Below are 15,833 nucleotides of genomic sequence, written 5' to 3'. Positions count from 1 at the left end.
ACCTCCAAGCTACACCTACTGCCCTGGTTTTACTCTTTATTTTGAAACCGGGTCTCACTAAGCTGCAGAGAGCCTCACTAAGTTGCTGAGGCTGTCTGTGAACCACGATCCTCTGGTCTCAGCCTCCCGAATGCTGGGATCACAGGCGTGCACCACCATGCCCGGCTGCTTTGACTATTTTGGATCTTTTGTTTCTTCAAATAAAATTTATGACTAATTTTTCTACATCTGTGAAGAATGAAATTAGTATTTTGATAAGGATTGCATTGGCCCTGCAGAACACTTCTGGCAGAATGATCATTTTGGTAATATTTATTCTAGCTATCCAAGAGCAAGGGTGATCTTTTCACTTCTAAGATCTTTTTAAATGTCTTTCTTTAGTATTTTATAATTTTCATTATAGAAGTCTTTTATCTCCTTGGTTAGGTTTATTCTTAGATATTTTATTGTTCTTGAGGTTATTGTGAATAGAACTTTTTTTGTACTTCTTTCTTAGTGAATTTATGTTTGGCATATAGGAAAGTTACTAACTTTTTTTTTTTTTTTTTTTTTTTTTTTGGTGGTGGTACTGGAGGTGGAACCCAGAGGCTTTTCTACCTCTAGGCTAAACTCCCAGACCTATTTTTTTATATTTTATTTGGAAACAGGGTCTCACTAAGTTCCTGAGAGCCTCACTAAGTAGCTGAGGCTAGCTTTGAACCTATGTGGTCATCCTGTCTCAGCCTCCCAAGCGTGGGGATTACAAGCGTGTGCCACCACGCCCGGCCAATAGTCTTCTTTTGTCTTATTGCTCTGGCTAGAATCTCAAGGACTGTATTGAAAAGGGGTGGTTATATATAATTTATATTTTTATATTGGAGATATATATATATATATTTTTTTCCCAGTACTAGAGATAGAACCCAGGGGCATTGTACTTCCGAGCTACCTCCCCAGCCCTATATTTTGTCTTTTTATTTTTTAAGCAGGGTCTCACTGAATTGTGAAGGGCCTTGCTAAGTAGTTGAGGCTGTCTGTGAACAGCAATCCTCTGGTCTCAGCCTCTCGAATGCTGGGATTACAAGTGTACAACACCACACCCAGCTGATTTATTATATATTGTCTTAATGATGTTCAAGTACATTCTTTCTATTCTGTTTTTATTATATAGGCTCTCAGTGCTATAAATTTTCTTCCTAAAACCACCTTCAAAGTGTCCCATAGATTTTGCTACGTTATGTCTCTATTTTTAAGTCTAGGAATTTTTTTTCTCCCCTTCTTTTTTGACCCAATCCTCATTCATGTATTTATGTATTTTATTTTGGTTTTCCTGTTTTTGATTTCTGTTTTCATTTCCTTGTGATCTGAGAAGATGCAGGAAATTATATTACATTTAAAAAAATTTGTTGGTACTTGCTTTGTGGCCCAGAGTATGGTCTATTTTGGAGGTTTCATGAGCAGCCAAAAAGAATGTGTACTCAATTTTTGTTTGCTGAAATATTCTGTATATGTCTATTAGGTCCATTGGTTTATAGTATTCTTTAGGTCTAAAGAATCATTATTCATCTTTTGCCTGAAAGATATATTTAGTGGTATGTTAAAAATCTTCCAATATTATTGTACTTGGGTCTACTTGATGCCTGAGGTGCAAATATGAGAATGAAGAACATTGAGAAAACAAACTCTCACAAGTCAACAATAAGGGAATCACTCATACTGACCTGTAGGAAATGCCAGAAAAAGAATCCAAAATTTTAATCTTCAATATGGTTAAAGGCATAAAAGAAAGTGTACAGAAAATGAATTTGTTTTTTAATTTATTTTATAAATTGAGTGCACTCACACTTGGGAAGTAAATCTTTGCTGTCATTACATCTTCTTGTCAGATTATTTCGTTTATTAATAAGAAGTGACTTGCTTTTTGTCTTTTGATGTGTTTTGGCTTAAAGTGTTTTTATTGGATATAAGCCTTGCTATCCTTGGTTGTTTGATATCTCCATTTGCATTGTATATCTTTTTCATATGTTCAACTTTAGCATATGAATATCTTTGGCTGTAAAGTGAGTTTCTTGCAAATAGCATATAGATGGATTATGTTCTTAAATCCACTTTGCCAGTCTATGATTTTTACTTGGGGAGTTAAGACCTTTGATATTCAGTGTTATTATTTTAGATATTATTTTTGGTTTTTGTCAGTTTGAATTCTATGTTCTGTGTGATGTAGTGTCATTCCTTTTTCCTTAGTTGCCTATCTGGTGGAGTTTACCCCTCCTCTAATTATAGTATTTGCTTTTTTCTTCTTCTTCTTTGTGTTTTGTTTCTTTAAGTATATTCTCTTGTGCTGGCTTGGTAGTCATGAATTCCTTTAGTTTCTTCTTGTCTTGAAATGTTTTTCTTTTTTTTTAATTGGTGCATTATAGTCAGACATCTTAATGGGGTACGAGATGGTAGAGGCATACATGCACATATCACTCATTTAGCCCTTCTCCAATTCCCACCCTATTTCCTCCCTTCTTCTCATGTTTGGCTTAGTGATTGACTTTGATATTTTTGTTGTTGTTGTTTCAGGAGATTTAACCCAGAGGAATTCTACCTCTGAGCTATACCTCTAGCCTTATTTTATTTTTATTTGGAAACAGGGTCTCGTTAGGCTGATGGAAATCTTACTACTTGCTTAGGCTTTCCAGGAACCTACAATCCTCCAGTCTCAGCCTCCCAAATATTGGAATTAAAAGCATGTACCACCATACCTGGCTGAACATTTTTATTTCTCCATCAGTTTTTAATGGTATCTTTGCTGGATATAGGAGTCTTGGTTGAAAGTTATTTTCTTCCAAGTTCTGCAGTACATCATACCAGCCCCTCTTGACTTTAATGACTGGTTGAGAAGTTTGGAGTGCTTCTTCTAATTTTGCCCCTGAATGTCATGCATTCTTTTGTTCTTGCTGCTTTTAAGATTCTTTCCTTGGTGTTTATGTTAGTCATTTTGATTATTACATGGTGTGAGGAAGTCCATGTTTGATCTTGTCTTGCTGATGTTCTGAATGTTTCTTGTACATAAATATTCAAGTCTTTTTCTATATTTGGGAAATTCTCTGATATTGTTTCTCTGATGCAGTTTCTGGTATCCTTGGTTTGTGCTTATAGACCCTTTTCAATTCCTATTACTTATAAGTTAGATTGATTCATATCCCATATTTCTTGGATGTTCAGATTATGTTGTATTGTTTTCTCTATATTGTTGACTGTGTTTTCAGTTTTTTAAATATTTTATTGGTGCATTGTATTCATACATTTAATGGGATGCAAGATGATGGAGACATACATGCATGCATCACCCAATTAGACTTTAATCAGTTCTTGCCCCATCCCCTTCCACTCCCTGTGTTCCAAGATTGATACTCTACTTTCCATGTGGTCCAGCCTGCTAGAGGTGGATTTTATCATGGTCTTTAATTCATTTATTGACTCTTTCGTTTCAAATCCCCTTTTATTTTTTACCTAGAGCTTCAATTTCTCTACTGAAATGCTCTTTCATTTTCTGTGCTCTTTCTTTGAGGCCTTTGATCATACTGAAAAATAAAATTTATAATTCTCCTTCTGGCATTTTCTACAGGTCAGTATTGGTGATCTCCCTTGTTGTTGAGCTACAGGAGTTTATTTTTTTTCTTGCTGTTTTTCATTTTCATATTTTCAGAGTTCTCAGGTGTGTATTTCTGTTGTGCTGGAATCTTCCTCTTTGTGTGTGAGTCTTATGTATATTTGTTATTGTCTTATAATAAGAACTCTGCTGGGGGTATATATTCACCTCTACAAATCTGTCTCATATAGTTATACATTTATGTTAGTTGCTTGGGAAAGACCCTTGAATTGGCCATAACAGAGACAGATACATGCAAATGGCTTCTGCTTCTTAGCATTGAATTTCTGTGCCTTTTGCATCCCTCCCTGTAATATCCTGTATATTCCAAGGGCTCAAAGGAAAGTTTTCCTCAGCAATCCTCCTAATTGATTATTTGGATTTGCTCGTGCCATTTGTAATTATGTTTACTGAGAGGCATTTGAGACAAAGGTAATTAAAAGTTATACTCAATCCCCATAAAGATGTTGTCATGGATCAAAAGTTGATTTTAGAATCAACAATCTTATGTAAGAGGAGACGTGGGAATAGTAAATCTATAAATTGAGGCTCAGTGACCTCTTACTGTGACACTTGCAGCATGGAATCACTGGGCACACAGGTGAGCACCTTTTCCTTTCACACCATGACATGTATAATCAGAATTGAGGTAAAGATGTGGAGAGAAAAGTGACTCCATTTCTGGGTTTGAAGAAGTCACATATAATGAGGGCTATTTCCTGTCAGATGCAGAATGAACTGTGTCTTTCCCTCCCCAGTCTGCTCCCATGCAGAAGTGATTCTCTCCACTCCTGTTCATGGGGCTTCATAACAGCCTTTCTTAAGGCTGACTGTTTCTATTTTCCTTCCTTCTTTATTCACTTCTACCTTTTTTTAAATTCAAAATAATCATCAAAATTATAAGCATAAAAGTCAACATTTCTCAAAACATTTTTAACTGTTTGAGAGTTGTAATGAAGTTTTCCCTCAGTTCTTAAGTTAAGAAAAGCTTTAGACACAATCTGTATTATATTTTCTTTGAAATATTGAGGGAAGAAGTAATTAGTGCTATTCTTAGCATCTCACAATTAATAAGAACCTTGAAATTAATTTTTGATTAAAATCCAAATCAAGAAAATGAATCATTGACTATTAATACTCTTTATTATACTCTGAGTATATAAAGAGTTAGGACATGGACATAGGATTCTAGAAGAAAGTTTAGGGCAGTCCCAGGCACATTCTTACTCAAAAAGCATAGACTTTCCTCAATTCTATTCAGCATTAGAACCTTATCTATTGTCCTGATATGAAGTGAACTGGGAAGGAACATGCTAGGCTCAGAGATGGCACTGTCTGGGATTCTTTGAAGAGCATGAAATATGGATCACAGTAGCAGGGCACTTTTGTAGCTGTTATCTCTGAAGGTGGAATCAGAGTAGATTCAGAGAGAAAAAATCAGTCTTTGAGCCCTGAGGTAATCTCTTGATACTGTAGTTGTGAGACATTCACTTATCTGCCTTTCTCTCTTTTTCTTGAATCAGTTGGCGAATTCCTCAAGAATGAAAATTGTTAGAGTTGTGTAACCCAAACTTTACAATGCAGTTTCAGACTATAGTTTTGTTTTATATTAATCTTCATTTTGCACATACATGAACATTAAAATGCACTCTGCCTGTGATGGCCTATGAAACATTGTGTGTGAAGCACTCAAATGTCATGACATGTAAAATATAATTACTGTTGTTCTAGATTAATGTTACTCTAGATTAATGTTGCTCTAGAATAATTTTTACTTGGAAAATTGCTTTTGTGTCTCTACAAGAAAATATTTAATGACATGAGGGGAAATTTTTTCACAGTACAATAGAAAGTAAGAATTTAAGGAAGATCTGAATTATTTCAGATATCAAGAGTAATTAGAAGGCAAGCATGGTAGTGCACACTTGTAATCCCAGTATTTGAGAGGCTGAGATAGGAGGATCATGGTTCTCAGACAGCCTCAGCTACTTAGGCCCTTTGCAACTCAGTGAGACCCTGTTTCAAGAATAAAAACTAGGGCTGGGGGTGTCACTCAGAGGTAGAATGCCCTCGGGTTTTACCCTCAGTACCACAAAAAAGAGTAATTAGAAATGTTATCAGTTTCAAAATTAAAATGTTTCTTTTATATATTTTTAAATTTAGGTATTTTTTATCTAATCTTATTTTAAGTCTTTTGTGTGTTTGTTACTGGGGATTGAATTCAGTGGCATTTTATCTCTGTTTATCTCTGAGCTACATCCTCAGCTGTTTTTATTTTTTGTTTTTGTTTTGAAACAGGGTCTCGCTAGGTTGCTGAGAGTCTCACTAAGTTGCTGGTGCTGATATTGAATCTGCCAACCTCCTGTCTCTTCCTTCCAAGTACTGGAATTACAGGCATGCACATTACTATCCCTGGCTTATTATAAGTCTCTTAAAGTAAGTTTACTCTCTTCATTCCTTCTATGCAGAAATTTATGTGCCTTTAGGTGGAACTTTAAAAATGATTTTTTGTATCTGAGTGGCTGAATTAGATGGAATAAATAGAAATGGTTATTCATGTCAATAAATTATATTCTTTTGCAAAGGTTAAAGGTATAAATAGATTATAAATTATAAATTAAAAATTTTAAAACTTAAAGATTAAGAGATGAAATAAAAATAAAAATGTAAACACAACATGCCAGATCACCACATTCTTTCATCCTTAATTTTTAAATTTTTTTTATTGGTGCATTATAATCATACATATGAATGAGGTTCAGGATGGTAGAAGAATACAAACACATCATGTTCTATTTTGATAGTTAATATAGTTTGAACCAAGATAGTTATCATTTTATATTTTTCTCACTAAAAGTCCTCTTGTGTTGACTCCAATGTACTTATCATGTTTAAGACACACAGATATCAGTTTTGGAGAGTTTTGTCCCCTCTACTTATGAAATCTATGTTCTGTGTTACTATAGTAGTCTAGTTCCAATCCCTTTGGGTAGATATCCAGGAGTGATAACTCATGAATATCTACATTTATAGCACAATTCACAGTAGCCAAATTATGAAACCAGTGTAGGTGTCCATCAACAGATGAATGGATTACAAAATTATAAATAAACACAATGGAATTTTATTCAGCCATAAAGAAGAATAAAAATATCATTTTCAGGAAAATAGAATCAAGAATATTATGCTAAATGGGATTAGTCAGTCTTCCACACACTTGGAAGGCGGAGACAGGAGGATCGTGCAGGTTCGAAGCCAGCCACGCTAGCTTAAGAGACCGTGTTTCCAAATTTTAAAAAAAGTATAAAATAGGTCTGGGAGTGTAGCCCAGAGATGGAAGGGTTTCCAGGAACCCCAGTACCACCAAAAACAAAAAAACAAAAAAACCTTAATGTTGAAATTAAAGTACAATATTTTAATGACTTTCATTCTTACCTAGAAAGAATGTTGAAATTTGCATCAAATATAATTGCTATTCACTTAAGTGAACCTAACAGAGTAATCATGTAACTGATTTAAAAATGATAATTTAGTATTTGCAAATATTTTGCTTTATTTTTAATTTCTGATCATATTTGGTACATACACTGTTGCACAATTACAAATGAGATAACTATTGTCTTGTTTCTGATGATAATAAAAAATGTCTACCTTCAACATCTTGATTTGGAAAATTCTTGCATTCCTTCAAAAAAATCTTTATCAAAGGATCACTAAACACATGGTGTAATAATTTTCTTATTATATGAATGATATATGCCTCATTATCCCTAAAAGAAATGTCACTGTAACAATAATCTTTTGCTTTAAAAAGAAACCCATGAAATATCCATGATAATGAACCATGTATTGAATATATGAGAAATACATTTTGGTTAATGCACAGAGATTTTAAATTTGAGAATGTTAAATGTCTTAATCATTAAACTTCATTAAATTTACATATCAATCATTTTTTAGATCAAAAGAATACATTTATTGATATAAAAACAAACTTTTAGAAAGGCATTTATTTCTGAAAAATTTTATACAAGTGATGAAGTGAAAACATTTTGAATTATTCTACTTTTTGTTGTTGTTGTTATGGGGCATTGAATCCAGAGACATTCTACCTCTGAAAGACACCTCCGTTCTTTTTATGTTTTGTTTTGAAATAGGGTCTTGCTAAGTTTCTGAGAGTCTCCTTACATTGCTGATCTGTCATCGATTCTGTGATCCTCCTACATCAGCCTACCAAATACTGGGATTTCTGGGCATCTACCACCACACCTAGCTGAGTTATTCTTCTTTAAAAACAAAACAAACTTGTAATTTTCTCTTCTGGGTCTGTTGAGCCTAATAAATTGGCTGTTTGGATGGATGGAGAATGATTTCTGAGAATATACCTATGGGTATTTTCTTCTTCCAGACTGCAATGGGAATCCTGGGCAATTTCTTGCTTCTATTTCATTATTTATTGACTGTATTGAATGGGAAGAGTTTGGTGACCAAAGACCTGATTGTAAAACATTTGATGTTAGCCAACTCCTTGGCTCTTTTCACAATAGGAATTCCTCGTGTGATGATAGAAGTCGGGTTCCAGTATCTCCTGGATGATGTTGCATGTAAACTTATTGTCTACCTTTATCGAGTGGCCAGGGGCACTTCCATGCAAACCACATGCCTGCTCAGCTGCTTCCAAGCAATCACAATCAGCAGCAGCAGCAACATCAGGTGGATGAAGCTTAAACACAGAGCCTCCAAGTATGTTGGTCACTCCTGTTTAATCACCTGGCTTTTGCATATGATTTTAAACAACAGAATTCTCATAAGAGTGGCTAGCCTTGATAACAGCAATGACACTAATCTATTCAACTTTGGTTACTGCTCAGGGTTTGTTCCTGACACCATTGCATCTTCACTCTATTTCCTTATTCTCTCATTTGCTGATGGTGTATGCTTGGGTCTCATGGCCTGGGCAAGTGTCTCCATGGTAACCATTCTCCTGAGGCACAAGAGACAAGTACAGTACATCCACAGTGCCCACCACTCACCTGGACTCTCTCCTGAGGCCAGAGCCACCCAGACCATCCTGATCCTGGTGTGCACCTTTGTTTCCCTCTACTCACTCTCTTCCACCCTGGTAATCCTTATAGCACTAGTTGGTAGTCCAAAATCATGGACGATACACTTCCTTGCATTTGTGGAAATGTCTTTCCCCACTTTTAGTCCCTTCATTCTCATCAGCAGTAACAAATATGACTGCAGTTTCTATTTTTCCTGCTGGGGTAAAAGGTAACTTTCTCTATACATGTCAAATTCTGGTGCTTTGTGCTTTGTGACACAGTCATGTTTCTTCATCCATTTCACTAGTCTAATCCTTACTGCAGAGTAAATAGTATTCATTCATTGAATACTGTCATACAGTAGATAGACACAGCCATCATAGAAACTGCAACACACTTCAATGTTGTTAAAACATTGTCCTCATTTTAAAAGTCCTGGAAGTAGGATGCATTGTACACTAAATAACATTTTATACTTACAACTAGCAGCATGTTTTTAATAAATTTTACTGTATGCACAGAATTGAATTTAGTCCTCTTGTTTCAATAAGTAAAATATTAAGACTGAAGATGTTGCCAAATCTAGATATACAAGCAATTAAAATATCAAGTTTCCATGAATTATTCTTGCATTATATAATATAATCATGAAAGCATCGAAGCATTTTGTTTCACAATTTACTATACAACCTAAATAAATACTTCATGAAAAAGAAATTCAAATGGCCAATAAATGCATGAAAAAAATGCTCAACATTATTAGCAATCAGAGAGATGCAAATCAAAACTACCCTGAGATTTTACCTAACTCCAACTAGAATGGCAATCATTCAAAACACAAAAAACAACAAATGCTGGCAAGGATGTGGAGAAGTGGGAACTCTAAAACATTGTTGGTGGGATTGAAAATGAGTGCAACCACTTTGGAAAACAGTATGGAGCATCCTCAGAAGAATGGGAACAAATCTACCATATGATCCAGCAATACCACTTCTGGGTACCTACCCAAAAGAATGGAAACCAAACTACCAAACTAATGCAAGCATATCTATGTTTAGCTGCACAATTCACAATTGCCAAACTATGGAACCACCCAAGATGTCCATCAACAGATGAATGGGTTATAAAACTATGGGATATGTACACAATGGAATTTTACTCAGTCATAAAGAAAAACACAGTTACATCATTTACAGGGAAATGGATGGAACTGAAGAACATTATGCTAAGTGAGATTAATCAGTCACAAAAAATAAGAAATCAGATGCTCTCCTTAATATGTTAAAGCTAGGGAGAAAAAGGGTCATAAGAGGAACTCTAAACAAAGAAGAAGATACTATAGATGAGTACATAAGGAGACCTAACTGAGGAGGATGGGAGGGGGGAAGAGGGAAATTTCCTAATGTACATGATGTACATTAACAAACATATTAAAGTCAATCACTAAGCCAAACAGGAGGAGGGAGGAAGGAAGAAATGGGGCAGGAATTGGGTAAGAGCTAATTGGGTAATGTGTGCATGTATACCTATACCATCTTGTATTCCACTAAGATATATGATTATAATTTACCAATAAAAAATGTAAAAATAAAAATAAATAATAATAAATAATTTACTATACAAACATGGGCAATGTTTGATAGAACAAAGACTTTAACTGCTACAGCAGCTCATGCCAATCTTGAGAAAGCTCAGTCAGGGGACTCACAAAGGCGTAGATCCCCCATGAAGTATGTCTAGCATTTCCTTCTTCAAAAAATTATTTTAGGATTATTTGGATTAACATGTACAATTGGAATTTTATGTATAAGCATTATAACTAAAATTGATGGGCAGCGGTTTGTGAGAGACTCAGGCAGCAAAGATTTTTTTCCCCCAAGGATAATGTTTGGACCAAAGATTAAGTTCAAGCTGGCCTTGTGATGAGACAAAGCATACTTTCTATTATTATTTAAATGTCTGGCACCCTGCCCTGAAGTCTATTAAAGACTTTTTCTGTCCTTGAAGTCCCTGTTTGCATGACTATAAAGATAGTAACAAATCCTGAAAGGAGAGAAGTAAGAGAAAAGCTGGAGAAGTGTCCATTAGAATAAAGTTTGAGAAGCTGTCATTTGGTCTCATGTGTCCCCGTCTTCTCTCTCATGACCTCGACTCTTCTCTCACCAACACACGAACCTCGACTCTTGCCAGGGCTGGACCCCGACATTTAACCATAACTGTTTGCAAATTATTACATAATTTTAATAGTGTAAATTACTGTTAAGTTTTGTGAACTACTCATGATATTGTGGAAGTCCTGCTATTTTTAAGGTATGCACTGAAATAAATGTATAAAATTTTTGAAGAATGAAAGCTTTTCTGGAGTCATCATGATGCCTCTGACCTATACAGGGCTTCTGATATTTGGCTTGGTTGCAGCTGCTAGCCAGTTTGTCATTTCAGAGGCATTCTTCATTCTTCCTTTGCTCTTCCATATGACTTTATGTGTCTTTCAAGCCCAGGAAAAAAATGTCCCTAGGCATGGATGTGATCAGCCTATTGTCAAGTGCTGAGTGTGTAAGGTGATGGGTGGCCTTGCCTGTTGGCCAAGATTGGCCTGACCTTATTGTCTGCAGGTCTTCTTGTTGGTTCACCCATCGGGTCTAGCCTTAGTAGCAGAGGTTCAGAGAAGTCAGCTGGTATATACAAAGGCAAATTGTGCCATAAAAATGGTGAATGAATGAAGAGGAAGGGAACAGAATGAAAGATGTGAAAATAAGGTAAGGTCGAAAATATAATCAAGTATAATAAAAGTTTAAGGAAGGAAAAGGTAATAAAAATAAAGATACTGAAAGTAAAGAAAAATTCTTGTAAATAATATAGAATATATAGATATAGAGACAAGAAATGGAAAAAGAACAAGGTATGAGCAGGCAGGTGCACTGGAAATCAAACAAGCAAGGAAGCAAATGAGAAAAAAAAGGAAACACACACACAACTAAAAGGAAAGGAAAAGAAAGAAAGAAAACAGAGGCGAACCCTAAGAATTGTTTAATAGAGTGAGTAAAATTTTCCTGTTGGAAAAGAGCTGAATGTTGTGACTTTGGATGATAGTCCTTTGCCAGGTCTTTCTTTCTTTCCTTCTTTCCTTCTTTCCTTCTTTCTTTCTTTCTTTCTTTCTTTCTTTCTTTCTTTCTTTCTTTCTTTCTTCCTTCCTTCCTTCCTTTCTTTTTTCTTTCTTTCTTTCTTTCTTTCTTTCTTTCTTTCTTTCTTTCTTTCTTTTTCTTTCTCTTTCTCTCCCTTCCTTCCTTTCTCTCTTTCTCTTTCTTTCTTTCTTTCTTTCTTTCTTTCTTTCTTTCTTTCTTTCCTTCTTTCTTTCTTGTATGAGGATGGAACCCAGGGGCAAACAAACATTCTATTTTTAAGCTGCACCCTAGCCCCATTTTATTCTTTATTTTAAAACAGGGTCTCACTAAGTTGCAGAGGGCCTAAGTCACTAAATTGCTGAGGCTTTCAAAGAATCTGTGATCCTTCCTGTCTCAGCCTCCCAAGTACTAGGATTACAATTGTGCACTACCACACCTGGCTAAAGTTTTTCTTTTTTCTTGGATTGAGGTTTTTTCAGAAGAGATGGTGTCTAAAAATGCCCAATGTAAACACACTAGCACATTACCTTTTGCAATTGCTTCCCTCCAACCTTTTCCAAATCACTGAACCAGTACACATACTGCACACACTACTCAGGAGGAAGTTTGGCTATTTCTCTCCAAAATAACATTTAATATGAATTTTAACCAAAAAAATTACAAAATGTGTTATATGTTATTATTTTTACTTTTAACATTAGGCACTTCTGAACATCTAGAAAAACTAGATAGTTTAAAAAAGTACACATATATACATATATATACATATATAAGAAAATGCACATACAAAACAACGATTATATTACAATAAACGTCTTTTACACTTAAAACAGTCTGGCATAGGACCTTCATCTCTTCCTCCTCTCGGTCTTCTGCTTCATGTCCTCTGACCCATTGAGCCACTGAGCAAACGTTGGATGAGTGTGGCTCCTAGTGGTGAGCTAACAACTCTATTTTTAAAAGTCACTTCCAGAAAACATTTCTGATTTTTTTTAAATAAAAGGGCACTTACAAGATGTTATTTTCTAACTACTTTATCAAATGTTGCCATCCTTCTCACACACCAAGCCCGCTGCCACCCAAAGGTGCCATGTCCTCGGCCACCGGGTCTCCTGGGCCCGACAGGGTTGGGACCCAACCCAGCAGTCTGCAGGGTGGGTCGGGGCTCTGACAGGTCACAGATGGGTTAAGATGAGACGTTTGCTGGCGTTTTGCTAGCTGGCAGGACCTGTAGGCAGTGCAACGAGGGTTCCGGGGTCTGTAGAGGAGGTTGCTCCAGTATTCAGCTCTCCAGCTTTCCAGCCAGCCTGGGTCACAGGGCCCAGAGGGCTCCCAGGAGCAGGCCAAGATCTGTTTCACACCACCTCTATGCCAGAACGCTCACCAGTTTTTTTTTGTTGTTTGTTTGTTTTGTTTTGTTTTTGGTGGTACTGGGTTTCCTGGAAGCCCTCTACCTCTGGGCTACACTCCCAGACCTATTTTTATTTGGAAACAGGGTCTCTTAAGCCAGCGTGGCTGGCTTCGAACCTGCACGATCCTCCTGTCTCCACTTCCCAAGTGCGGGGATTACAAGCGTGCACCACTACGCCGGCACCAGTATTTTAACATATAATAATTTGTATGGATGTATGGTTAAAGTCTGTAGAGGCTATAACTGCTCATTAATCATAGGAATTCTCCATGAAAGATGCTGTGATAGATTTCCTTAAATGGTCATTTTATATTGGATTGGAGTAATTCCTGCCCTCTTGTTTCTTTCAAGTTGCTTACATTTTTAGATCTTTGGGGATTTTTTTCTGCCTTCATTTCACTCACTGAATTGAAGTATCCAGGCTAGGATCAAGGCTGTGTAAGCAGAAAATTCTCTATCATAATTTCTGATTGGTCAGCTGTAGTACAAAAAGTATTCAGTAAATGGTGCTTCCTATGTTCAGAGCTTTTAAAATGAAGACAAAAGGAAGTCTTAATATCATTGGAAAATGTTGTAGCCCTTCCTATGGCTTGAATGACTGTGTCCACCATATGACTCCACTGAATTAGTGAATAATGTCTTGCCTTAAATGAGCCTTACTTAGCTTGGCACGAGTTGATGAATAATAGATGAAGGAACACACGAGCTTAGCAGAAACCATAAACCACCAGAACTTGTGACATCATCAGAAAAAATTACCTTTTCCCCCAGTAGGAAAAATAGTGCCTGGAGCCATACTTCTTATTACTGATGAGAACTTGTGACATCATCAGAAAAAATTACCTTTTCCCCCAGTAGGAAAAATAGTGCCTGGAGCCATACTTCTTATTACTGATGAGAACAAAGGGGCAAAATGTGGGAAAACATGTTTCTAGAAATGTAAATATGTTTATTAGCCATTGCCCAGGGCTATCAAAGAGTGCAGAATACAGTACAAAGATAGAGGAGAGTAAGTAGATGGAGACAAAGGTGCACACTAGGGTCAGGATGGTCTGGGTGGCTCTGGCCTCAGGGGATTCTCCAGGGGAATGGTGAGCACTGTGAAGATACTCTACTTGCCTCTTGTGCTTGAGAAGGATACTCACTATGGAGCCAATTGCCCAGGCCATGAGAGTCAAACACAGAACATCCGTGAAGCAGAGCATGAGCATATATAGGGGAGTTGCAACTGTGCCGGAAACAGACCCTGAGCAGAACCCAAAATTAAATCTACTAGTTTCATTTCTGCTGGTAAGAGGGCCAGTAACTTTTGTGATAATTCTGCTGTTTAGAAGCAGATGCACAAGCCAGCTGATTAAGCAGGAGGGACCAACATAGTTGGAGGCTTTGTGTTTAAGCTTAATCCATCTGATGTTGCTGGGACTGATTGTGATTGCTTGGAAACAGCTCAGCAGACATGTGGAATACAGGGAAGTCCCTCTGGCCACTCGATAAATATACACGACAAGTTTACATCCAACATCATCCAGGAAATATTGCAATCCAAACTCCATCGTTGTCTGTGGAATTCCTCTAGAGATAATAGCCAAGGAGTTGGCTAACGTCAAGTGCTTTACAATCAGGTCTTTTGGCATCAAACGCTATCCAGTCAATGCAATCAACAAATAATGAAATATAAGTGAAGAATTGCCCAGGATTCCAACTGTAGTCTGGAAGAAGAAGAACATCCCCACTGCCAAGTTCTCAGGAATCATTATCCTTCTTTATAAAAATAAATAAATTTATTAGGATCAACAGACCCAGACCCCAAAGAAAAGTTTAACAAGTGTGTATTTTATTCAAGTTGCTTAAAGCAAATGCTCATCTCTTCATTATCTTCATATATCTTGCCCACTGATGAATATCTTCTAAAACTTTGTAGGTTATATTAATAGATATTATATGTTGAGATATACATATATACTTAATGGAGGCTTTTTTTTCTTTTGGTGCTGAGATAAAACTCAGTGACTCACACATGATAGACAAACAGTCCACCACTGAGCTGCACCCCAGCCCTTAATAAAGTTTCATGATTGATGTATTTATATTCTCAAGTTCTAAAATTTCTCTCCATTAATTATAAGGTTATTGTCATATATTTATTGTCTTCTTGATTGTTGTGGCTTTTTAATAGTTTCTTTTTTGAAAAGAATAACCCTCTATCAAAATATTTTAAGATGCAAGAATTGTTCCAAACCAAGACACCGAACCAGGGCACTAATCTTCTTTAAAATCAGAAAAAAGGAGTACTGTGGTTATCAAAATTGCAGTTATGCAAAATTGTTATCCTGTAGTCAAAAGGAAAGGAAATTAACAATAAAGCAAAAGTTTGTACATTGAAAAATAGAATTATTTTTCAAGTCTGGTTATGCAATTGTTAAGGTCAAATAATTGAATCATTATTAATGTAAAACATTAATATACTTCCCACACATGTACAATAGGTATGGAATTATTGCAATATAATTTTAGCATATTAATTTAAACTTAATTTTAATCAGATGAATACAAATAAAAGCATGCAGTCCACTGGACAAAAGGTACTATTCACAATGAAAAATGATTAAATAAATAAATTCACACCATGTTAT

General features: G+C 36.0%; 2 protein-coding genes across 2 annotated transcripts; one reads left to right on the top strand and one right to left on the bottom strand.

The window, feature by feature from the left end:
* Window positions 1–8,033: 8,033 nt before the first annotated feature.
* On the top strand, window positions 8,034–8,897 carry LOC308268678 (vomeronasal type-1 receptor 4-like; the record flags this gene model as incomplete). Its single annotated transcript, XM_080703787.1, has 1 exon — window positions 8,034–8,897. One exon carries the CDS (start codon window positions 8,034–8,036, stop codon window positions 8,895–8,897), a length of 864 nt encoding a protein of 287 aa, XP_080559913.1.
* Window positions 8,898–12,845: 3,948 nt separating this feature from the next.
* On the bottom strand, window positions 12,846–14,954 carry LOC308268677 (vomeronasal type-1 receptor 4-like; the record flags this gene model as incomplete). Its single annotated transcript, XM_080703786.1, is given in 3 exon segments — window positions 12,846–13,155; window positions 14,044–14,840; window positions 14,844–14,954. Coding segments are annotated over 3 exon segments (1,218 nt in total).
* Between the last annotated feature and the right edge of the window lie 879 nt (window positions 14,955–15,833).

This window comes from Muscardinus avellanarius (genome assembly GCF_963383645.1).
Source record: "Muscardinus avellanarius genome assembly, chromosome: 10".
NCBI lineage: Eukaryota > Metazoa > Chordata > Mammalia > Rodentia > Gliridae > Muscardinus > Muscardinus avellanarius.
Note: the sequence above shows the minus strand (reverse complement) of the source record. Positions and strands in the feature narration are given on the sequence as shown.